The sequence below is a fragment of the Myxine glutinosa genome, chromosome 2 (assembly GCF_964187855.1).
Source record: "Myxine glutinosa chromosome 2, kmMyxGlut1.1, whole genome shotgun sequence".
Taxonomy (NCBI): domain Eukaryota; kingdom Metazoa; phylum Chordata; class Myxini; order Myxiniformes; family Myxinidae; genus Myxine; species Myxine glutinosa.
The window spans coordinates 9724734-9751280 of NC_136262.1; the positions used below are offsets into that span (position 1 = coordinate 9724734).

Consider the following 26547-nt stretch of genomic DNA (forward strand, 5'->3'; position numbering starts at 1 on the left):
GAGCTTGGAAATGTGGTTTTCCCAAGAAAGATCATGGCAGATAGTGAGACCCAAAAGCTTGAGCGACAGAACTTCTTGGAGAGGATTGTTGAGAAAGTAGATGGGAGGGTTGTCCAGTCGATCTTTTCGGAGAGACATGGTAAGAGTGTGAGATTTGTCAGGATTGAAAGACATGTTCCACTTGTTTGACCAGTCTGTGATTTTCTCCAGGTCTTCAGAGAGTGAGGAGGCTGCAGACTGCCGATCTGAGGGAAGAGGATTGGAGCGGCAGAGAGTGGAGTCATCAGCAAAGAGATAGAGAGGATTTTCCAGAGTCGGAGAGATCAATGATAAAGACCAGAAAAAGCACAGGGCCCAGAACACTGCCTTGGGGAACTCCAGCCTGAACAGGAAGGGGAGATGAGAGAAATCCATTCAAAGCCACATGTTGTCTACGACCAGAGAGGAAGTCCGCAAGCCATGCATGGAGATTTCCATGGATACCATAGGAGGAGAGTTTGGTGAGCAGAGCTGGGTGCCAGACCGTATCGAAGGCACGTGATATGTCAAGAGAGACGGCTCCGATTTCCTGTTTGGCATTGAGGACCTCCATCCATTGTTGAGACAGCAGAAACAGCAAGTCCAGAGTAGAATGACCTGGTCTGAATCCAAATTGATGATCGTAGATCAAGCCATTGGAGAAGAGGAAGGATTTCATATCCAAAGCAATGATGGATTCCATGACTTTGCTGATAATTGGGAGCAGGCTGATTGGTCTGTAGTTGCAAGGATCTGTTTTTGCACCTTTTTGTGTAAAGTGGTAATGTTTGCTGATTTCCAGGATGCTGGCAGATGACGTTGAGCAAAAGAGAGGGTGAAAAGAACAGAGAGAGGGTGAGATAGAGCGGCAGAGCAGGATTTTAGGACCCGTGGGCTGATGCCGTCTGGTCCAGTTGCAGAATCAGAGTCGAGGTTTGACAAAAACTCCTCCACCTTGTCAGGAGAGAAGGACACAGAGTCCAGGAGCAGTTGGGTTCAACTGGGTAAGGTGGGAACAGAGAGAGATGGGTTTGGGACACAAGATTTTGAGGCAAACACAGAGTTGAGGCATTCGGCTTTGTCACGTGCGGTGTCAACTGTGTAGTCATTTGAGGTAAGGGAGGGGATGGAGGGGGAACAAACACCAGAAACGGATTTGACCAGACACCACCAGGATTTGGAGGAAGGAGACAGGTTTGAGAGTTCATTCTTGAGTGTGGAGAGATAGTGCTTCCTGGCACTCCTGAGGGTAGACACACACTTGTTCCGAGCTTGGTGGAAGGAACTGAGATTGCCTTCAGTTGGATTAGCCTTCCAAGAGGCAAAGGCAAGCTGTTTCAGGGCAACTGCCTCACCACAAGATTCAGTGTACCATGGACAGGAGGAAGGGTAAGACAACTGAAGACGAGATGGGATAAATCTGTGCATGAGAGAGAGCAGTTTGCTTTGGAAGAATTCCCAGGATGAGTTGATGTCAGAGGCAGTGGAGATGGGAGACCAGTCCAGATGATTGATGGCTGCTTGAAGACCGTGCCAGTTGGCCTGCGTGAAATGCCAGACTCGGCGACGCTGAGGAGGCTCTCTGAGAATGGCCAGAGAGATGTCCACTTTAACAAGCACATGATCAGAAGAACCGATTGGGGCAGAAGAAGAGCAGCAGACATTAGCAGGGAAGTTTGTCATAACCAAGTCTAGAAGAGAAGATACACCATTGGCTGAGATCCGGGTCGGGAAATTGACAGATTGTGTCAATCCCAGTGAGTCGCAGAAGTCCTTTGCTGAGGTGCCATGGCTGGTGAGAGATGAACCCACACCCAGCCAGCTGGCATGATGACAGTTGAAGTCGCCACATATGAGGAAGAGAGAGTTGGGATGAGTGGATAGAAGTTGGTCCTTGTTGTCAGACAGTGAAATGTAAATGGAGTCATCACTGTTTGGAGGACGGTACAGAACACATATGAACAAAAGGTGGGAGCGGAGAGGAAGCCGTAGCCAGAGGTACTCCTGGGGGTGAGGAGGAGAGAGGGCAGTGCAAGGAGAGTGAGGAAGAGAGTTTTTGATAAAGATAGCCATCCCACCACCAGTACGAGGCTCAGGTCTATCATACCGGAGGAGGGAGTAACCAGGAAGAGATATTAAGGAATCAGAGACATCTTGAAGGAGGAAAGTTTCTGTTAAGCAGATCAAGTCTGGATTGTCAGAAGCAACCTGTATGGAGAGATCAGTCAGGTTTGAGCGAAGGCCCCGGATGTTTGAGGTCCATACCGTTAATGAAGAGAGAGGGGGAGCATCGGGTGTAGGACAGGGGAGGGGAGAGGTAAGATGAAGGAAGATTAAAGATGAGAGGAGTGGGGGGGGGGGTGGGGGGGGCAGTTGATAGTGTGTCAGAGATTACAGAAGAGTTACAAGAAAGGGAAGGATGAGGAGAACAAAAGGTTTGATGGTGAAGGGATGAGGCACAGTGAGGGGTTGTTTGAGGAGGGGAGAGGCAAGTAGAAGGGGAGGAGGCAGCTTTGAGGAGGAGGAGGGGGGAGGGAGAATTGGAGAGGAATGGTATGGGAGGAGATTTCAATGGGAGGGGTTGGGGGGGGGAGTTTTGAAGGGGAGGAGTGAGGGGGGAGTTTAGGAGGGGAGGGGCAAGGAGGGAGTTTAGGAGGGGAGGGGCAAGGGGGGAGTTTAGAAAGTGGATGATTAATGAAAGACGAACATTGATAACAAATTGGGTTTATTGTGATTTTCAAGTCAGCAATCCGATTAAGAACGATGGAGGAAGGATGGAATGAATGTGAATTTAGAGCATGCAGTGATGTAGAGTTATAAGGGATTGAATTTATTTTTTTTGAAGTGGAATGAGTTGGAGAGGAAATTGAAAGAAGCCTTTTAAATATGAAGAAAAACAGCGTGTTGTAATATACCACTGAATAAAACACTGAAGGGGAAAGATTAAACATATTTAAATAATATTTAAACAGAACAGTGAACAATCTTAAATGCACAAAATTCCAACGGGGGGAGGGCCGAGAGGGACCACCACGAGTCACGTGAACAGGGCAAAAGGTGGCTGGCAAGGCGATAATGGGGGCGGGGCGAACAGCACACCTGGACAGAAGTGCAGGATGAGACAACAGCACACGTGGAGAAAGGAAAATAAATGTTTGTATTTTTGTTTGTTTTTTTGGGGGGTGGGGATTTAAAACGTCAGACAAAGAGTATTATGTTCGGGGTAGAAGGGAAAAATCTAAGAGCCAAGCAAAACACGAAGTAGGGGACTTTTGTCCAAATCCGTCCATAACTTTGAGATATCTTGTTCATAGACAAACAAAGAGACAAACAGAGTGGGGTGAAAACATAACCTCCACTGACATTCGGTGGCGGAGGTAATAAAGTAGCTCCTCAATTAGAAATAGAGAGACAGAGTGAAACAATTGCTCAACCCTGCTTTGCGTTACACGTGCGAGGTAATAAAACAAGCACAGTATAATGATGTAATAATGCAATAAACAAACACACAATGTTTGAAGTTATAATACATTGTGTTAATCGAAAAAAAAAAAAACCAGTAGGTTATTCTTTAATAATGCTTTGCTGTGAGGACCATGTACATAACAGGTGAATCCTACCTGGGACTTGATGGTAGTAAGTGCATGCCTAAACTCGTCAGTCGCGGTTTGTCCACTTTTATAGAACTCGGCCACGGCCTTGTTTAGCATCACCTTGGCGTCATCCTTCCGCAGTTCCTGCAGCTGCGCCAAGTAAGTGAGGCAAGAATCATACTGTCCGGCCTGGGGCGTGACGATGGGGATCAAAGGAGGGAAGCACACCACACACGTCAGAATCACTCAATTTGTTCGTAATGTTTTGACGAGAAAGGTGCAATCAAAGCAATGACATCAATTCTCATCAGCAAATATGCTTTAATTCCTTTTGCGAACAAAAATAACGTTTTCCTTCTTATTCTAATCTGTACTGCCATGTGACCACGAGTTTTTAAAAAATCTAACTAGAGTTCATAGAACACATTACCCCACGCAGTGTTCAAGCATCTACCTCAATTCAAATAAAAGAAAGATTTTAAAGATTGGTAAAAAAAAATTCCAGAACTTTAGCGCTATTGAAGCCGTCTTATACACCACCCTATTTAACATGTCCAATAACTGCTAAAGTTTTGCGAGCGATGGGTTTTGTTAGTGACAAGAAAATGATTTGTGTTCTCCACTGTTCAAGTGTATAATTCAATTTAAATAAAATAGATTGTAAAATTCGTATCAATGAATTAACCCCGCAATTTACCGTTGTTTTACCGCTGTTGACGCAGTGTCTATTACACCACCTTATTATTTAACACGTTACATTAGTTATTTGTGCCTGTTGTTTGTGTCCTTTATGACGTCCTTAAAAACAGGAAGTTTCCTGTTTGGAATGATTTTCAATTTTGTTTCCTTGCCAGACAGGTACAGAGTAAAATTTTTTAAAATCTCACTCATGTTTTATCCCACTTTTTATCCCGGTGTGTACCCCGGTTTTCCCGGTGTGTACCCCGGTTTAGAATAGGTACACCGTATCCCTGCGCATCGTAAGAGCGTGACCAAGGGTTGGCGTCAGGAAGGGCATCCGGCCATAAAAACATTGCCTCAAACAGGGAACCATGATTGTCATGGGGCCTGCAAGGCTAACCCCCGCTCTAGCAGGGAAAATGGCCTTAAAATGCATGTTGTTGTTGTTTACGTACATATTAGGTAATTGCCTGTGTGCCTTTGACATTTCTTTAAATTGAAACATATGTCTTTTAAACAAAATATTTGAATCGTGAGCATCTCTATATTATGAATAGGCCTCGTCGAGTAAACATCTGGCTCGAACGGTGAGGTTAACCAGTTACAGGGTACATATGCAGCCTGATATTGCAGTTCCTAAAGATTGGAAACAATTCTGATTGGAAAATGATTGGAAGTCAGAGGCGACAATAAAACAGCACTGGATACCTATTACACCAACTACTTGATTGAGAATGTTGCTCAAGTAATGTTTCTGAGTGGAGGACTGGAGGGCAAAGCTATAAAGATGACAGCAGATACCCACACAGAAATCGGTCCCTTGTACTCCAAGCAGGAGGAAGCATACAAGAGGATGATCTTGCATGCTTTGTACGCAGCCAAGAATGGTGCAGATGCCATAGTTGTAGCAAGTCCTGACACTGATGTGCTCATCCGCCTGCTTCACCACAGACCAGATATTCACTGCAGTAATTTATTCTTTCTGACTGGTCGAGTGGGTAGTCATGCCGACTTTACCCGATGCATACCCACGCATACTTTATTTGAGAGTCTGGTACTTGAACAGCACCAGTAATGATGTCAGTATACTGCCTCACTGGACGCGACAGCTGCAGTTCATTCTTTAGCATCGGCAAGAAATCTCCTTTCAGGTGGACAATTCAGAGATCAGACAACTTTCAAGTACTTTCAACTGAGGGTGTAGACACAGATGAACAAAATATTTACAATTCTTGCAATTCAGATGGACGATTCTGATGCGGAATTAGACCGATACTAGTTGCTGTACAACAAAATAAATAATACTGGGAGTAATCATACATTGCTGATGGAATTTTACAGTGTACTTGGAAGTGTTTCAACAAAAAACACCTGTATCGATGGGAGAAAATTTCACAAGTGGTCAAATGATTTGTCGTTCATAGTGCTAACACATGTAAACAAATTCCAATCCAGTCAAAAATTGTTAACACATTCCTGTTGTTGTTGGTCAACATCTGAGCCATTGTTGATCCATTTAATGGAAAAAACATTGAAAACACACTTTGATTATTCCCTTTCCCTTTGATTAGTTTAGGTCGGTTGTAACAAAGTCTTTTTCTTCTCTTGTTAAATTTACTTTTAGTGCATCAGCCATGAATCCCAGAGCAATAATTTGTGTTGTTTATCTCCTATTATTTTTTTATTCTGGTATGGGAAAATGTTTCTTGCACTTAATTGCATAGTTTTATTGGCATTAAGGCATTTATAGCCAAATTGGAGATGAGCATCGATTTAAGAAAGATTTTTATTATTAAATTTTTATACTTTGGGTACCAAGAAGTAATTGAACATCAAATTATCCGCACCAAGATCCGTTCATATCTGGCACCTGAGATATCTGAAATGAGCGGACCCAGATGAGCATTGCCAGATGTAGCATTGCTTGATATACTGCTGGTATGACTCATGTGCCCAACATGTGTTGAATTTTGCTCCACTAAATCGACAATAACAAACAAATGAAGATCATAGGGTACAAGGATAACACGAGTCACAAACCTCAAAGGCCTCATTAGCATTTCTGGAGATTTCCTTTTCCTGCAGGTTCACTTCAGCACTTGGTGGACCATCTGACCTCAGATCTGTAAGTTGATCTGTAATCAATCATGAGCAATGAGTATAATTTTTTAAAGAAGGTTTAACAATTCTAACTGCAGATTATTGATTTAAAACATACAAGGTAATAGTCTGGTACAGCAGTGTACAACTGTGCAAAATAATATGGTAATTACAATTAATGAAATATGAGATTGAACATACGTGGCACACAAGTACATAGCCAAGTGAGTCATTTTGTTCAGACTAAAATCACATGATGCATGAATTACGATTTAATTTAAGGGTCATTCCATTTCAATTCACACACCCTCTCATATAACACCTCTCAGATTCAACTGGAAAACTTTCTGAATGCTAATAAAACAAATGCGCAATTTAAGAGTGCGAAAAAGGGGCGTGGCATCCGTAATTTGAGGGGCTATAACTCGAAAACTGTTGGAGATATTGAGCTGAAACTTGTGATTCCTTTGTTTGGCATGAAGTGCCAAAAAAAATTTTAAAGAAAATTTTCCAGGCAAATCTGAGAGGTGTCATATCAGAGATACCTGGATATTGTGTGAATTGGCATGGAATGACTTAAACAAGACCTGTTGTTGTTCTCCTCCTCTTCCCTTTCTTCGGAACTAGCTGGAGTACCTGGCGTTGAAGGGGGAGGGGTGCGAGAGGTGAGGGGAGAGGGAGAGAAAAGATATACGACACAAACATCGTTTGGGAGGGGAGGGGGTGGCTTTGACAGGCCCCTCTGTTTTGGGGGAGGGGGAATGAGAAGGAGAAAAAATTTACCCGTGCAAAGAGTGCTTTCACCGCATTGTTGTTCAGGTAAAAAAGGAAATTGTATTCCCCTCCACCACCATGTCGCGCTACACTGTAAACATTTATATAGAGAATTTACGCCCCTCTCTCGGTCCCCCAAACCCTCGCATGAGGCCGCGGCCACATAGCCTATGTTACCTCCCCCTGCCCAAATTGTATTTGTACCCCGAGTAAAGTATTGTCACGCGGACCCTTCCGGTTAAGACCAGGGACCGTGGATGGACCAGAACGGATCTACTGGAGGCAACACTCAAACACGGATTTTGCTTATGTAGCGCGGGAAGAAGAAGGGAAGTGGAAGCTGTGTCAAAAGCGCTTACCTTCAGCGAACCGACGGCAGCTTCGATCCTGCAGGGAAATTAATGAACTCGACACCGAATTAAAATGTACAAAAATAATGATTTATTTACGAACCTGATAACAAGGAACGCGACAGTAATAAAATAATGGGCCTATATTGGGATCCCACACACCAGACTCAACAACAGGACACAGGGATGAATGAACAAAAGAAACGTCGTGTAATGGTGATGTGGTGTGCGGTCTCATCTGTCCGTCGGTTGCAGTGTAACATGGCTCCAAACTCCGGCGTGGAGGAACCCTCCGTTCGCCTCGCACGCTTCGCTAGGCCCAAGCCAATGCCCTCGCCATTTGCACACGAGGTCCCATTCACCACTGTAAGCTCCAGAAGCACTGAGCACCGCTCCAAGCACCACGAGCGAACCGTCAGCCCGATGAAGAGAAGCGCAGGGACCAACAGATGTCGTACAGCGCCAATAGACCAGCGAAGAACGGCAAAAGGGGAGAGAGGGCCAACGGAGAGCAATTGCGACTGCACGCTATGAAAACCCAAGAGAGCTGCTCAAAATGTCGTGCAGCGCGCCCTTTTATGGCCTGGCCTGTGACGTCAGTCTTGGCGCGCCCCCCATTGGCCGAGTCCCTCCCGCTGGTGGTATTGCTCGTCCCCCTCCCTGCCCAGTCAACAATCCTCCTGCGCGTGGCTCCCGGCCTTGCCACGAGGCTGGTTGCGAGGCCAGCTGGAGGTGTGGCCGGCGGCAGTCACCCGGCGGTGCCCCGATCTGACTTTCTGCCCATCTTCTTCCAGAGTCACTGTAAGGGAAGGGGATTTAATTACTGTGTGCGCTAAGTGTTTATAGGTGTGCGTTGCCATAAGGGACAAAGGTTTGATTACCAGGTGTGACACACAAGGACTGTTATCTTTAATCCCTACAACTACCTAGCACACAAACATCCTGGTATGTTCACAGGCATACTCCTTAACCGACAAACCAGACTAAATACACAGAACCTATTACAGGGCAGATTCCTTATCGCGACAGACGAAGCATGTTACCTATTCAGATCTACCTGACTAGATATTCCTCTACCCCACCGACATAACAGTATATAAGTGTTTATAGCTGGAGTACCCAGCGTTGTTCAAGCGAAAAAGAAACATTAACATATTTAAAATGAGGGAAAATACTGCAAACCGCAACCTGAAAATAAGAGGGTTGCGTTAGGAAAGATGAATGATGGTATATATACTACGAGGAAAAAAAAAAATAAACAAGCGTTACGCCTAGGTCCCCCATCGGGGAAGTGATGTGAGTTGACAAAGTGGAAGACGCAGAAAACATGCTATGATATGATATTTCGCTCACAAGGTTCAGACATACATGGAGGCGGCCATCTTGGATTTTGACGTGGCGACCCAATTTTCAATAGCGTTCTTCCTTATGCGTAGAAACAGCTACACACCCGATTAGAAGTTAGTAGTTCGTTTATTTTTCAAGATATTTCGCTCACAAGGTTCAGACATATATATGGTGGCGGCCATCTTGGATTTTGACGTGGCGACCCAATTTTCAATAGGGTTCTTCCTTATGCCTAGATACACCCACACACCAGATTAGAAGTTGGTACTTCGCTTATTTTTCAAGATATTTCGTTCACAAGGTTGACATATATTTATATATGGTGGCGGCCATCTTGGATTTTGATGTGGCAACCCAGTTTTCAATAGCGTTCTTCCTTGTGCCTGGATACACCCACACACCAGATTAGAAGTTGGTACATCGCTTATTTTTTCAAGATATTCAGCTGGGCAATTCCACGACGTTACGGAGTGACACTTTGAGTCATTTTTGTGAACTTTGATTGCTCTAGCACAGTGATAAAGCCACTAGTACCTACCTACTCTCTATATATCATATTGTAAAGGAAGAGTTGCACTTTACAGAGATATTAATGGAGTTCCTGTAAGTTGGACCATTGTCAAGTAATTAACATTCAAAAACTGTGTTACGGAGTGACACTGTCTTTTGTCATCTATCTATAATTCCAGTAATCTCTGTCTGTCTGTCTGTACGTCTGTACGTTTGTTTGTTTGTCTGTGACCGCTGTTTCTCGACAACTACCGGTCCGATATACTTGAAACTTGCCAGGTATATTGCTGGGGACCCGAGGATGTGCCTTTTCAAGGTTTCATATTAATCGGACAATTACTTACCGAGCTATGTCCAAAAAACGATTCAACCAATCAGAGAGCAGCGAACGATCGCGTGTGCCGAACGTGGAGGACACACTCTGCCTCGGATGGCACATTTGAGAGCGTATTCATTTATTTCACGTTTGCAAACTATGTTGGCGTTAAACTATGTTTTACAACTAATAAAAACGAATTTGCGATTCATTCGCTTTCCTGCGCGTTTGTGCACGCGATGGCGATTTCTTTACCAAACTCCGGAAGCCGTTCGCTTTGGACCAAACCATTGCATGTAAATAGAGGGGGGGGATTGTCACCACTCGCAAGCCGTTCGCTTTGGACCAAACCATTTCATGTAAATAGAGGGGGGGGATATAATTTTAGATATAGATATAGTACGGGCATGCCCTAGTCTATCTATAATTCCAGTAATCTCTGTGTGTGTGTGTGTCTGTGTGTCTGTGTGTTTGTTTGTCTGTGACCGCTGTTTCTCGACAACCACGGGTCCGATATACTTGAAACTTGCCAGGTATATTGCTGGGGACCCGAGGATGTGCCTTTTCAAGGTTTCATATTAATCGGAGAAGTAGTTACCGAGCTATGTCCAAAAAACGATTCAACCAATCAGAGAGCAGCGAGCTATCACGTGTGCCGAACGTGGCGAACAGACTCTGCCTCGGACGGCACATTTGAGAGCGTATTCATTTATTTCACGTTGGCAAACTATGTTGGCGCTATGTTGGCGTTAAACTATGTTTTAAAACTAATTAAAACTAATTTGCGATTCATCGTAACTGCGATATGCGACCTTCCGGACAGTCAAATGAGGACGTCACTTCCGGACTTACGGATAGTCATAGTGACGACGTACTGATGCTGAACGTGGCGAGCAGACGCTGCCTCGGACGGCACATTTGAGAGCGTATTCATTTATTTGACGTTGCAATCTGTGTTGATTGTTGTAAGGTATGATCGATTGTAGTACACGTTTATAATAACTCTGCCGATACAGGCCCGATTAACTGCAGCGCCATCCGAGCTGCGGCGTCGGGACGATACATTCATTGTACGGTCACATCACGCACTTACGGGCACGCCCATGGGCCCATGGGCACGCCCATGCATGGGCGAAGACATTTTTTTTTTTTTTTTTGGCAAGGAACGGGCACCCACGTACGGGCACGTCCTAGTTTATTAAACAATAACAACATTTATTGAAAACTCTGCTCTCACAATAGTTATAAAATTGTAATGAAATAATGGGAAGATACACTAATAGTTGTGCCTTCAGTGCAGGGGTTTCAAAATTCCAGACATGACCTAATTACTCTGAAATAATTACAATAGTCCCGTTACGGAGTGACGAAAAATCCCGTTATGGAGTGACGAGTCAATTTTGAGATTTCTCCCAAAGCAACAAATCATTTCTAGATAACGCCAGGCTTTCATTCTGAACCCAGCTGACCTGTGCTGGCGTTTTAACATCTAACACTTTCGATAAATAATAAAAATAAAAATCTGAACTGAGAAAATATACAATAAACATATAAAAAATTCAAGAAATAGACTAAAGAAATTGAGAACAATTTACGAGTGTGTTACGTGGTCCTCCCGGTAACTACCTGGTCTTGGTGACCCCTGGACCGTGGGAGGGACCCCGCCAGAAAGATATATGATTTATACGCTTTCGTAACGCAATCAATATGAAAGACACAACCATTCAAGTCAATAAGAAACCCCCACACCAAGGATCCGGATTAATGGATAATATATTCTCAATCAATCAACCACACTCAACAATCAATCAACAATATTACTCAGATGGCCATCTCATATATTTCCCCCCTTTCCCCACTCACGACTCCTCAATAGTCACTGTCCCTCACAATGTCTCTGGGCCCCTCCAGACCAGGGTGAAGGTCGACTTCTCCGCCCACGGGCGGTTGAACGGACCCCCGGCTGACGTGCTCCAAACGTGCACGTCACGTACCGGGAACAGCTGTTGCAGCGCACACCTCCTTGTAAAGCAAAGCGGGCAAAGCAAAGCGCGGCTCGCAAAGCACGCGAGGCCCAAGGTGCGACCCGTACACGCCCTCGGAGGCGTCGAGGCGAACAGTGCCGGACGCTGGGTTCGTTCCAGGAAGCCACGGCAACCTGACCCGTAACAGGCAATCACCCCGCGCAGGTAACTCCTCTCGCCAGACGGGCTTTTCAACTCAGCGTTCCCAACGTTAAGCAATATCGACACCGCTCGCGTCGGAGCTGGGCGAGGAAGAAGAAGATAGCTGCTTCTCTCGGACCTCGTGTCTTTTTCTTCTTCCGGTTTTCGATCCCGTTTCCGGTCTCGCTCTCTTACCAGGAGCGCTTCTCACCATTTAACCACAACAACCCTTAATAGAATAAACATTAATAAGAATTCCTGAATAGTAATTCACATAAACCCGGAATTCGTAACAAGTGGATGACCAGAAACAAAACAAAGTTTGGAATTAATCAGTTGGCCACATCACAAAACTTCACATGACTGCCCTGCAAAAGGTTCCCTTTCCCAAAGGACATTCAGCAAATACATAATGATTGCGATGGTCGAGGGATGGCTGAAGAAGGAATCTGACGACTTGGTTGGAATCAATCCAGGATTTATCTTCCACCTCTGGGAATGTATATGCCAAGTCAGATAGGCCCGCTTTTCGTAAAAATGATACTTCCAAACAACCATCATCTACTATCCGAGTCACCTGGCCAACAGACAACTTCTTAGATTTTTTTGTGACATACTGCACAGTCACAAAGTCACCAGGGTGCACTTGGAGTTGACTGTCTGACCTGGGGCGCTCAGCAGGTGCTGGACTAGCAGTATTTTCACATTCCAAGGATGATACATGGCACTCGGGGTGAAGACTCACCAATTCAAATTGTTCTGCTGTTGAGTACAGAGAGGCGCTCACAACATATTTCCTCACAGGTTTCACACAGTGCGTTTGGTGTGTTTTCGGAAGCGACGTCACTAACTGCCAGCGCTCGTCCAATTGCGACTGGCACTTCTCAATGTCTCCTGCTGCGATGAATAAAACTTCGATCTTTTTGCACTGTGCCGCTGCTACGCGGAAGAAGGATTCTGCATCAGATACAGGATCCCCAGCCAGATTTACCAACCAAACTCTCCTCTTTACCTCACCTCCTATCCCATCAACAGCACCCTTACCGTGAGATGTGGCAAAGAAATTCCAGGATAATTGAATCTTGAACAATTCCTGAAGGAACTCACCTTTTTCAGGCTGAGTTATCAATTGTTTGACAGAATGAGTCACTCTGTAACGTCACGGAGTGACAAGTTTTCTTTTTAATTTATTTTCTGTAGATTAAAAAAATTTTTTTTTTATAATGTACAATGATTGGGTGGTATAAATTCTTAATGACCCTGGATTTATTTGGTTTTTCATCCACCAGTTAAAGAGAAAAGTAACCAAATGTCAAATTTTCGTTATGGAGTGACACGTCACGGAGTGACATCTGATTCCTAATTTGAGTTTTAATTTTAAAGCATAGAAGGACAACTCATATTTTTTCAATTGGTTTTGAAATAATCTTCATTCATTAATTGCAATGAGTGATGTAAGCCAACAGAGCAAGCTAACTCAGTGATCTTGATATTATCTGAAAGTACATGTTTTCAGCTTTCATTTGGTACATAACATGAACCTTTTCAGTCAAATTTAAAATTTGACCTCTGCGGACCATTTCTCGTGGAATTGCCCAGCTCACAAGTTTCAGATATACATGGCGGTGACCATCTTGGATTTTGATGTGGCGACCCAATTTTCAATAGGGTTCTTCCTCATGCCTAGATACACCCACACACCAGATTAGAAGTTGGTACTTCGCTTATTTTTGAAGATATTCCGCTCACAAGGTTCAGACATACATGGCATCAGACATACATGGCGGCGGCCATCTTGGATTTTGACGTGGGTTGCACCCACACACCAAATTCGAATGCGGTCCTTCACTTACGCACGCACGCATGCCCGCACGGACGGACGGAGGGGAAAACCATAGCGGAGCGAAAGGGGGACAAAAAATTAGCCAAGTGAACTTTTTCACATTTGTTTGTCGCAACTATTTTACCATACATTAAAAAAAAACACCAAAACACCAGAACATGCAGAAATAATTGTACAAGTCAGTATGGAGTAGCTTGTCCCTCAGGTTTGTTTAAATAATCCAATGTTTCGATCAAATGAGAAATTTCAATATTGTCCCATTCATGTTTGCCAGCTTCCAAAAGTTGATCAGAATTTGCAAATTTCATTCCAATAAGTTTGTGCTGAATATAGGCCCAAAGATTCTCTATGGGGTTCAAATTGAGACTCTGACAAAGCCAGAACACAAGTTTCAGGGATTTTTGGTGACTTTTGCGGTTATGGGCCAGGGCATTATGTTGTTGAAAAATGACTTCTTTGCTTTTCTCTCCAGGAAATAACTTTTGGAGGCTGGGAAGTAATCCTTTCTCTAATAGTTTCTGGTATTCCTTGGCAGTAATTGACTGTTCACACCTTATCAGCTCACCAATACCAGCAGAGGAAAATACACCACAGACCAAGATTCTACCTCCTCCATGCTTCACAGGTGTTGAAATCTATTCATCAATCCACAGAACTCACCGAAACCAGTCTGAATCACAGTTCCCATCAATGAATGAATTAAGGCCATGACTTAAGTTTTAAGGCCATTTCCCCCCGCTAGAGCGGGGGTTAGCCTTGCAAGTCCCATGACAATCATGGTTCCCTGTTTGAGGCAATGTTTTTATTGCCGGATGCCATTCCTGACGCCAATCCTTAGTCGCCTCTTCCGATGCGCAGGGATACGGAGTACCTACAGTGCATTCGGAAAGTATTCAGACCCCTTCACTTTTTTCACATTTTGTTATGTTGCAGCCTCATGCTGAAATCGTTTAAATTCATTTTTTCCCTCATCAATCTGCACTCAATACCCCATAATGACAAAGAGAAAACAGGATTTTACAAAGTTTTGTGAATTTATTAAAAAGAAAAAAACTGAAATGTCACATTGACACAAGTATTCATACCCTTTGCTATGACACTTGAAATTTAGCTCAGGTGCCTCCCATTTCTCTTGATCAACTTTGAGACGTTTCTACACCTTGATTGGAGCCCACCTGTGGTAAATTCAATTGATTGGACATGATTTGGAAAGGCACACACCTGTCTATATAAGGTCTCACAGCTGACAATGCATATCAGAGCAAAAACCAAGCCATGAGGTCGAAGGAACTGCCTGCAGAGCTCAGAGACAGGATTGTGTCGAGGCACAGATCTGGGGAAGCCTACAAAAAAAATTCTGCTGCATTGAAGGTTCCCAAGAGCACAGTGGCCTCCATAATTCTTAAATGGAAGAAGTTTGGAACAACCAGGACTCTTCCTAGAGCTGGCCGCCCGGCCAAACTGAGCAATCGGGGGAGAAGGGCCTTGGTAAGAGATGTGACCAAGAACCCGATGGTCAATCTGGCTGAGCTCCAGAGATCCTGTGTGGAGATGGGGGAAACTTCCAGAAGGACAGCCATCACTGCAACACTCCACCGATCTGGGCTTTATGGCAGAGTGGCCAGACGGAAGCCTCTCCTCAGTGAAAGACACATGAAATCCTGCTTGGAGTTTGCAAAAAAAGCACCTGAAGGACTCTCAGACTGAGAAACAAGATTCTGTGGGCTGATGAAACCAAGATTGAACTGTTTGGCTTTCGTCGGGCACTCCACACCTAAAAATAACACTAAATAAAAGTAGTGGGAAACAGGACATTCAACTACCGCTGATACCACCGACCGGGTGATCACAAAGGCCGGCAAGTGGCCGTGAGGCCACGCCCCGAAGAACCATTGGTCAGGACGGCCATAGAGTGATGAGATGGCACTCGCTGATAGGAGCTTGCACGGACGTCATCAAATTACGCAAGAGCCTGGGGAACAAAAGTCTGTGTCCTGGCATTTTCTGCTCTCTTTGGGTCTCAAGCTGATGAAAAGCGGTCACAGTTAGTCTTATTCTTGGTTCTGGATTTCATTGCAAACATTCACATTTTCCGACTTCTTGAGCCAAGGACGTTGGTGTTGTGCAGCCGGACAGTTGCACTTTTTAGTCCGGGCAATCGGTTCGAGCTGCTGTACTTTCCTTTCCCTGGCTCGTTGGTGCTGACGGTACGGCGGCCGTCCGCGCTGAGAGACTGCGGTGCCGTGTGGCGCAGCCTGCTCGCTTCGCGCTCAGCGGCTGGAGAAACAAACTGCGCGCCGACATTTTCCCAGCGCACGGACTTCGCGCCAGGTCGTGTGTTTTACCGCGCAGGGATGCGGGACCTTCAACGGCCCCGGACGGACATGGATGCCAGGGGGAGTGCAGGCAAACGCACCCCAAAAACACTACGCTTTCTTTTCACATTTGTTTTATCATCCCCTTGTGTTGTATACTTGTCTGTATGGGGTTCGCTCCATTTAGGAATTCTAGTTTTACCGTGCATTTTTTTTTTTTGTTACCGGCATTTCTTTCATTAAATCCGGTATTTTTGCATTACAACTCCTTGTCGGTTTGAGTTGATTACCAGGGTCAAAGACGTCCAGTGGGATCCGTACAGGTAAGAGCTTCGCTATCCTTCGCTGCCCTCACCCCCCGTGCGTATTCACACCGCCATTGGGTTGAACGCCTCAGAGTGTAAAGCTCGATCGGCTACCCGCTACCTTGGAGGATCTTAACCCCCGGGAACATGACAATTATATTATATATATATATATATATATATATATATATATATAGTTACGGTCCGCGGATAAGGATGTTGTTTGCCGAGCGGAGGCACCGTTTTTTTTCCGACTTTTTTTTTCCGACGACCGAAACAGTTTTTCCCCGACTAAACCCGATCCCCAAACGTTGGCCGTATCGCGCCACAGCTATTCAATATGGAAAAGACTAAAACGACGGATGTGAAGAAAAGGAATAAGAAGAAGACAAAAGGTTGAAAATACCACTAAATTTATTTACTATGTACAGGCTCAAAATAACCAAGGAGAAGGAAAGATAATAAAATAATATACAGAAGCTTTTAGAGACACAGTGAAAATACTAGCTTATACAGACTTAATTCACTACCCAGGACAGAACAAACAGAAACGGACTCACACGGGGAATGATGATAGGGATGGCAGGTGGATGGCTGGCGGGATAGGGAGGTCCAACTGGTCCTGCAGCACGATCGGCTCGTTGGGCAGCCGCCGTTCCTTCGCGGCCCTGCTCCAAACTGCCGTCCAGGCCCCAAGCGGCTGTCGAGTGTTGTTGCTGCTGTGGACGCTGCTGCTGGCAAGCAAGGCGACGAATAGCAGGCTTTGTGCTTCCCTGGATGATCTCCTTTGAACAAGAATCGCTGCTGGATGATCTTTTCTCTTTGGACAAGAATCGCTGCTGGATGATCTCCCTTCTCTCTCTTGGACCTCACAACCCAGCTCTCTCTTGGACCCTTTTACTCAGCTCTCCTCTGACGACCCAGCTCTTTTCTTTGCACCTCACCACGCAGCTCAGCCCTGGTCACTTTTGCGCGCGCGCTTTTATAGCGCCTCCGGCGATTAAGCCGCCGGCCTTTAGGACACGCCCATCGGTGTGCTCACCTCCGCCATGGTTGGTCGCGCGACCCTCTGGCTCCGCCCTTGACGACGACGGGCGGGCACGCCTTTCTATATATATATGTATATATATATATACATATATACATACATATATATATATACATACATATATACATACATATATATACATACATATATACATACATATATATACATACATATACATACATATATATACATACATATACATACATACATATATACATACATACATATATACATACATATATACATACATATATACATACATATATACATACATATATACATACATATATACATACATATATACATACATACATATATATATATATATATATATATATATATATATATATATATATATATATATATACACGAGGTGTGTTCAAAAAGTATCCGACCTTTGTTCATAAAAAATACTCGTATCCAGACACAACAAACTTACACTAATCTCCTTCAAAGTAGTCCCCTTGGGCTGCCATACACTTCTCCCAACGGTTCTGCCACTGTCGGAAGCAGCGCTGGAACGCCTCTTTTGGGATGGCGCGCAGCTGGTCCGTCGCATTCCGCATGATGTCTTCTCTGGACTGAAATCTGGTCCCTTTCAGGGGCATTTTCAGCTTGGAGAAAAGCCAGAAGTCACACGGAGCCATGTCGGGAGAGTAGGGAGCCTGACGAAGCACAGGTGTGTTGTGTTTGGCCAAGAAACTATCAAATGTGAAGAATGGGCGGGTGCGTTATCGTGATGGAGCTGCCAATTGCCCGCTGCCCACAGGTCCGGCCATTTGCGTCGCACAGCGTCACGAAGGCGACGCAGAACCTCTTGGTAATACTCCTTGGTGATGGTTGTGCCGTGTGGTGCGTACTCGTGATAAACCACGCCACTGGAGTCGAAGAAGACGGTCAGCATGACTTTGACATTGCTGCGGACCTGCCTTGCTTTTTTTGGCCTCGGGGATGTTGGATGCTTCCATTGTGATGACTGCAACTTGGTTTCTGGGTCGTACCCATAAACCCAGGACTCATCGCCAGTGATCACTGTGTTGAGGAAGCTGGGATCGCTGTTCACAGTCTCCAGCATGTCCTGTGCGATCTCCAAACGGAGTTGCTTCTGCTCAATCGTTAGCAGCTTTGGTACGAACTTCGCTGAGATTCTCCTGAAGCCCAAATCCTCCTTCATAATGGAATGAACGGATCCAATGCTGATGCCCACCTCATCTGCAAGGTCTCTGATCGTGATTCGACGATCCTGCATCACCAGGGTCCTCAATTGGTCAATGACGATCTCATTTCGGGATGTTGAGGGCCTACCCGAACGTGCTTCACTCTCCACTGATGTGCGGCCATCTTTGAAGCGGTTGTACCACTCCTTTATCTGTGTGGTGCTCATTGCTTCGTCCCCAAAGGCCTGTTGAATCTTGCGGATCGTTTCCACTTGGGAATCGCCAAGCTTTACACAAAATTTGATGCAGTAGCGTTGTTCAAGTTTTTCTGTCATTTTGTCAAAAACGAAAATCCGACGGCGCTCACTTACACTTCCTCACTCATCGGCGGTCTGCCGTCGAATAACAGCTTCTGCAGGTGGGAAAAAATTCACGCGTGCGCATTAGGATCGCCTACATACGTGCACCAATCAACGCCTCCCTAGCTTCATTTGTTTACGCACGACAAATTAAGGTCGCATACCTTTTGAACACACCTCGTATATATAGTTGCGGTTTTGAGTTTGTACAGTGAGTATAATAAAGGTTAAAATTTCCCCCTCATAGTTAGTCACACAAGCAACATGTAGCCTCACGATAGTGTAGTTATTTCTTAGTATTTGTGAGCTTAGTCCTTTTCCTATGTTAGTTCTGCGTTGAGTCGAGTCAGAAGAATAGGCCCTACTTCTACCGACTTTCCAGCTTCCCTAACCTCATGCCCCTTTGCGCTAACTTTGGTTCATTTTGGGCGAATTAACACGAGGCAGGCTAGGAGGGTCGTGGGGGAGCCGCAGAAGCGCTGACGGTAAGCACGAGCCGCCAATCAGGGCTCAGAGGTGGTGGTGGCGGCGTTGCGTCACAGGGCGTGGTAAGAAGGTTCGAGAGGGTTCCAGAAGGTTCGGGGGCGTACCTATATAACCCATCGCGCAAAGCCCCCAGGAGGACTAGCGCGGGAGGACTGATGAGCAGAGGACTCTCGCTGATGAACGAAGGACTTGCCCAGGGAGAACTCACGCGCACTAACCAACGTGGAGGAATCGTGGAAGAGGAGTTGTGAGCGTCAGAGAACTGTGAGAGATACGCGGGCGAAGCAAGACGCGCATGAACCGAAATACGCGCTTTTATAAGTGACACTCGGTTGAGTTTGAGGCCGATCCATATACGGTGCATTAAGTCGCGCGAGTGAGAACGGCTGTGTAATCCCAAGCCGCGCTGAAAGTCCCGCATTTGCCGTTCCACCTCATCATCTGCCTTTGTTCGGGAGACGCGCTACGAGGTTCCTTCCACCGCCTGCTGCTATCTTCGCGGGACGTGCTGGGACCGTGGAGAGCCGGACCGGGCCGTTCCTGGACGACCATGTCGACGCGTTTGGTTGAACATCAATCCATCTGCAATTCCCTGTGTGAGTGTGACGGGCCCGAGTCCGGGGAATAAGATAAGATTGATTAAGTGATGCCCTGCCTCTCTGCGTCCCCGATCATTGTACATACGTGTGGGAATAATTAAACCTGTGTTCTTCCTTTCTTCCATTCGATCGTTCCTGTGGTTTCTTCATTGGCTAAACGTGGTTCGAATAGGACCGCTCGAATCGGGTTCCATTACCTAAACTGCACGGACCACGTGGTACTCAATCCGCTCGGCGTATGCAAACCACACGTGGCTTGTGCCAGGCTTGCTTCTTCGCTTCCGTGGCGGCGCAGGGAATTAGGTACGAGCGAGAGTTGGTCCCGAAACCCTACTTTGCGTTTGCCCAGAAGGGACGTTTCAAGTCTCGGTTCCGTCAAGCCCAGAAAGAACAAGGGGATTAATCCCCCCTTGGTAAGGGGAAGAAGGGCGGCGAAGAACCGTAACAATATATATATATATATATATATATATATATATATATATATATATATATATATATATATATATATATATATATATATATATTGTTGCGAATATGGAATTTGGCCTCCATATCCGCTTGTAAATATTCCCCTATTTCCCCAATACTCCCCAACTATCCCCAATCCCCCATTCCCTAGTCCCATTGTCTGTAAACAACACTCTTTAGAACCGACCTTCCCCTTTTTCCCCCATTAAATGTCGTGCCCAGGTCCAACGCATCTCACGTAGACAACTTTCGGACATCTTGCTAGTTATTCTTAGTCTATGTCAGTTAAGGACTCGTTTCCATTAATTATGACTCTTCGTTGCACCAGAATGTGATTGTATGGCACCAGTAGTGAGTTTAGGACCTTCCCATACCTCCCCGCATCTCTTCCCCATGAAGAAGCTACAACAACAACAACTACAACAGCAGAGGGGGGCGGCGCGGCGACGGCGCGGGGAGTGTGCGTCCTCACACCGGCTCGGTTAGCCGCCATGACCATGCGCTCCGACGGGGTTACCACGAAGGGGCTGGCTGTCAGCTCCTCGTCAAGGGCGGAGCCTGGTAACCCCCCCCCCCCCGCACCCAATAAGAAGGGCGGACCGATTCCATCTGGGGCGGAGCTAACGAGCCGAGGGCGTGTCACTCCCCGCCGGATATACGAAGCGACTCACCGGACGTGACGTCAGATGCGCCCCCAGCTTGGAGAGAGAAGTTGCCACGTCCGAGCGCTGAATACCTCCCCGCATCTCTGGACCGGACCGGGTCGATTTTGCCCCTGAGCCAAGGTGCACCTTGAGCCATCGAAGACCCGTTTTCCTTGCCATCAATCCCCGTGTGAGTCAGCCTTGTCCCGTTTATCTGTCGTCTGTTGGGGTTAATATAAGTGTGTCTAAGTGCCTGTCTTTCTATGATGTCCCTCTTGTAGTTGTAATCTAACCTTCCGCCTTAATATAATCTCCTCCGGAGGTCTTGAGAACCGTATCCCTGGTGTCGTGTCATTTTAATCCCAGCCGTGTGTCTTTTCCTTCATTGACCTAGCGTAGCGCGACTAGTCAACGTTCGAGCATAATCGGGTAAACTGTGCAGACGTGGTCATACCAAACCGCTCGGTAAACTAACATCCACCACCGCGTCTGTAACAATTGGTGTCGAGGAGTGGAATTCGAACCCGGGACTAAATTTATTAGGCCCAAATTTGTAGTAGAATCGATTCGGAGCGCGTTTCCCGCGCGAAATTATAACGGCGAAATTTGAATTTGTTTTACGAAAATAAAAACCCGAATTTTGAAAGTCGCGCTATGGCAGACCAAGACAACTGGGGTCCGGTAGAGGAGAGTGAGGCAGGGTCGGTCCAGGACCAAATTGAGGGACGCGAGGAGAGCGAAGCAGTGAGGGTACCAGGTTCGCAAAATAGCGCCGTCACGCACGAAGTAGCGGGCGCGCAAAATGGCGCCTCGCAGATGGCCACGGCGTCCACGCCCGCGACCGTGGCAGCGCACCTGGTGGATTTGAACCTTTTTTTTTATACAAATGAAGGCCCTTATGGCCCAGAATAGCGAACGGTTAGAACAAAAGATGGGGTCCAATAGCGAGAAATTGAGGGAGGACATGGGGTCCAATAGCGAGAAATTGAGGGAGGACATGGGGGCCCAGATCGGAGGGTTAGGGAGTAGAATAGAGGGATTAGGAAACAAATTTGAGGGACTAGACAACAAATTTGAGGGACTAGACAACAAATTTGAGGGATTAGACAATAGATTAGGGGAAATACAGGAGGGGTTAATGGGGGTAGAAAATAGAATGGCTGCCCAGGAGAATCAGATAGAGGGAGTGAAAAATGGGTTAGAGGGGTTAGAAAACAGTATGGAAGGCAAATTGAGGGACATGAGGGACCAAGCGGAAAGGGAAGTTAACCAAATGGGGCAGCAGATAGAGGGGGTCAGAATGGGGGTAGAAACCAAACTGGATGCTCACAGGGAGGAAATGGAGCAGATGAGGGTGGCATCTGGGCAGGAGATGCAAGTGATGGGAGAGGAGATCAGAAGAGGAGTGAGTGAGGAGGTCGGAGGAGTGCGCGAGGAGGTGAGGCACTGTAAGGAGCACATGGAGAAGGAGGTGAGAAAGGGGACTGTAAAGTTACAAGGGGGCATAGAGGACCTGACGCAGGAAGTGGAACAGCTGACGGAGGGACAAAAAGAACTAACGGACCAGGTAAAGAAGAACACAGCGGTAATAGGAGGGTTAAAAGCGACACAAAATGACCTAAAAAATGACTTGGTAGCGACGAAGAGGGAATGTCAGATGGTACGTGAGGGACTGACAACGAGGTTGGACGAGGTGATAGAGGTAATGGAGACGAAGGACCGGCAGGTGAGGACGCACCTGGAAACGGTCAAGGTAGCCTTAGAGGATGAGCTTGAGGAGACGTACCGGGGAATAAAAGAGGTGAAGCAGAAATTAGAAGAAGTGGAAGAAGGGGTGAGCGAAATTAAGAAGCGACGGAGAGAGGATAAGAAAGAGATAAAAGAGGAGATAAAAGAATTGGTCCAAAGTCTGTGTCTGGATCGTGATGATGTGCTCATTAACCGGATGAGGGATTCGCAGGTGATGGAGGAGAAGCGAAGAGGAAGAGGACCCGGTGTAAGTGGTGACCAATATGGTCGTGCGTATGATGCGCCAGGGGATTTAAGAAGCTTGGGGGTCGAGATAGACCCGGGTGTTCGTGAGAGGCCGTTGGTGAAGTGTGCGACAGGTCTGGTGTGCGAAAGAGGAGGTGTGCGAGAAAGTCCGACTCTGGGGTGTGTGAGGAAAAAGTGCGTGCCAAGGAGTGAGGGTGCTGGCGAGAGTGAGTCGGTCGTAGCGTGTGTGCGAGGGAGCACATGGAAGCGCGGTGTGGTAAGTGTTACAGAGGGTGTGACGGGAGAGTGTGCGCGAGAAAGGTGTGTGCGAGAAAGGTGTGTGACGGACGGGTGCATGAGGAAAGAGTGCGCTGTCAGAAGTAAGGAAGAGTGTCCACCTGTGGTGAGTGTTACAGAGGGGGTAACGGGAGAGTGTGCGCGAGAAAGGTGTGTGACGGACAAGTGCATGGGGAAAGAGTGCGCTGTCAAGAGTAAGGGTGAGTGCGCTGGCAAGAATGGAGGTGAGAGTAGTGAGAGTGACAAGGAGAGTGAGTTGGTTGTGACAGGTGAGCGAGGATGTACACCTGGGATGGAAGGATGCACACCTGGAATGGTAGAGCGTGAGTGGGAATGCACGCTGGAGTTGGTGGTGAGGCACATGGTTGGGTGTGTGAATGAGGGAACACCTGTGATTGTCACAGAGGAGGTGACCGAGGAGGGGGCGCGAAGCGGTGTATTGGTGAGGTGTGCGAGCAACGAATGTGTGCCACAGTGTTCGGTGGTCAGGTGTGTGACCAAGGCTGTGAGTGGAATGAGGGTACCTGGGTGTGTAAGGAAAGGTACGAGGAGCATGGGCACGGCTGGATGTGTGAGCAAGGAACGGGCTGCGGGGTGTAAGCATGCAGGTGAAGCATCGACGTTAAACGGGTAAGAGGTTAGAGCGACTTTTAGCCGAAGCGGGCCCTCGGTGCGTGCTGGGCCTCGCTTTGAACGGCCGCGTCCGTGCTCCACTAGGCGGAGCTGGCAGCCCGATAGAAAGGATCGTCATGGCGACCACTTTTTGGTGAGACGTGCCGGCAGGTCTAGATCGGGGCATTGGATGGCTCCACGCCGAGGTGGTGCGTGGGATCTCGGCACGGGTAAGCCCCCGTCCCTGCACCGAGTGCCGGACGCATCCTGCCGCCGGCACAAAACAACCAGCATCCATTGCTTGGCTTTACGAAGCCGGGCTTTGGACAGGAATTGGCGCACCGAGAGGCATTATTGAGTAGACTGGGTGATGAGGTTAGTGTTTTGGACCCAAAATTGGAGAAAAACAAAATTTGATGATTGGCAAGGGATTGGCAGTAGTGATTGGCAGATGATGGGTAGTGATTGGCAAATTTTTGATTTGTTGAAATTTGATGTGCAAAATTGGTAGTGAGAGACCCCCGATGTGGTGGGATGGCATCCCTGCCACCCTTCCCATGTGTGGGGGGCAAAGGAGCAATAGTTTATGGGGTGTATGGCAGTGAAAACTAGCCCGGGTGGGTTAGGTTATATTGATAGGGCCCTAGAAGATGACATTAGGTAACGTTAAGTTTAGTCAGTGACTGATACCTGTAGTGGAGACGCAGGTAGATTAGTATGGATGATAATGACGTGGGAGCGCAATAGTTTAAAGGGACGACTGGGAAGCGCAAGTTTCAGAAGGGAGTAGTTAGCTGAGATGATGCCGTGTGTGTGAGGATGGAACAGGTGTGATTGCACAGGTGTGCAACTGGACAGGTGTGTGGAGCAGTGCGTGAGTAATGAGTGTTGTGGATCAGCGCGAATACGCTTGGGGAGAGAAGGGTGCAGGTGGCACCAGGTGTGAGAGCACAGGTGTGCAAGTACAGGTGTGTGGAGAGAGTTGGAGTAAGTGGTACGGAGTGGTGTGCATGGTGCGAAGGTGTGGATGGGGGAAGAGTGGACCCCTATCACGGATACCCGGGGCGGGTAGTGTAAGTGTTAGGTAGAGGGTACAGGTAAATTGTGGTTGGATATTGGCATTTGTGGTGCGGTTGCAGAATGGTGTTGTGGATGGGTGCATTAGTGTTGTGGAAATGGCTGGGCGTGTAGCCTGTTAGTGTGTGTAGTTGGTTGGGCACTCCACCACTGTGAGGATGTTGGCCAAGTGAGGCCGCAGGTGGGCTCTGGGAGCCGGTAGAGTTGTGGATGGGGCCCGAGGATCCGGAGGATGGACCCGGGTAGCCCAGTGCCAGAGAGGGCACCGAGTGGGGAGAGCGCCAGAGGGCCTTCCCCAGGTAGTTAGGTTAGGGTACGGAGCAGGTAAGCTCGGAGGCAACTGCAGTGGTGGAGGTGTGCAGGTGGGTAGACCCGCTGGGAGAGGTACACGCCACAGCCCGGAAATTGTGCGAGGGCACCGGGAGATGAATCGGGGGAGTGAGACCCCAAATTGAAAAACACCACAGTTTGGCCAATGGGAATTGGTTTTTAGAACCCATAGTGTAAGAGGGCCAATGGTTTGGCCGGAGAAAGACCCCGGGTAGTGTAAAGTTGTTAAAGTCATTTAGGAAATAGTTAGGATTGATGAACCTGTCGCACCATACGCAGCCACTTACCTGTGGTGATGATGATGACTCCACACCTGTGTTTTCTTTGTTTGTTGCAGGAAATGAAATTGCTGTGTGGATTTGTGAGACGCATCACGACGTGGATGAGACATTGGGGTGATTCCATCTCTCCCTCCCTAGGAGGGACTGATGATGAATTGGTAATGGCAAATTTTGATGTTCAGTTGGAGATGGCAAATTTTGATGTTCAGTTGGAGATGGCAAATTTTGATGAAAGTTGAAAATGGCAAATTTGATTGGTTAGGAGGGAGAGAAGACGAATTTGGTTTATGGGAGGAACGGGGAAGACAGTAGGGATGTTTGTTGATTGGTAAAATAGATGTTTATGGGTAGTGTTGTGTTTTGTGGATACAGTAAGGGGTAAGGGAGGGGCCATGTAGGTTACCTGGTGGGGGGGGGGGGGGGGGGGGGGGCGTACGATAGGAACGTACCTGTCTCACCTGGTTCCCATGTGCCCCCAGTGTGCATCATCTTGTATTGCGTGCACTTTTGCGCCCTTACCACCTTACTCACTTGTCTGCTTCTTTTGTCTCCCACCTCCGAGGATCTGGCTTTGGGGTAGAGAGAGAGGAGAGAGAGGTGCTGGCTTCGCAGTTGTGGGCCTGCACTTTCGCTGTTTGCTGCCTGGATCGATACACCATATGGACCGCAATGTTTGTGGCCACCCACAATGGACCGCAGCTCTTTTGCGGCCAAGCACCACCCGTGGATGGACCTATGGGTCAACGTGGCACCTATGCCATACAGGTGAACCACTAACAGTTGGCCCCCTGACGGCCACAATAGAGAAATGGACGCGGTTGGCGCCTTTCTTTATTTTTGAAAGAAGTAAGAAGGCCAAGTGCACCACACGAAGGCAAGACCAGCGGCAGAACAT

The 26547-nt window shown here is 47.0% G+C and overlaps 1 protein-coding gene across 3 annotated transcripts in view; it reads right to left on the reverse strand.

Moving 5' to 3' along the window:
* The window catches only part of CNOT10 (CCR4-NOT transcription complex subunit 10), a 160285-nt gene that overhangs the window by 103786 nt on the left and 29952 nt on the right, over positions 1-26547 (reverse strand). For 2 of the 3 annotated variants that reach the window (XM_068108758.2, XM_068108756.2), the window contains exons 2-3: positions 6333-6427; positions 3639-3800 (exon numbers count right to left, since the gene is read on the reverse strand). In XM_068108758.2, coding sequence (XP_067964859.2) covers positions 3639-3728 — 90 coding nt within the window. In that variant the 5' untranslated portion in view covers positions 3729-3800; positions 6333-6427. The remainder of the gene's footprint in view (positions 1-3638; positions 3801-6332; positions 6428-26547) is intronic. The other variant, XM_068108757.2, reaches the window with a different exon arrangement.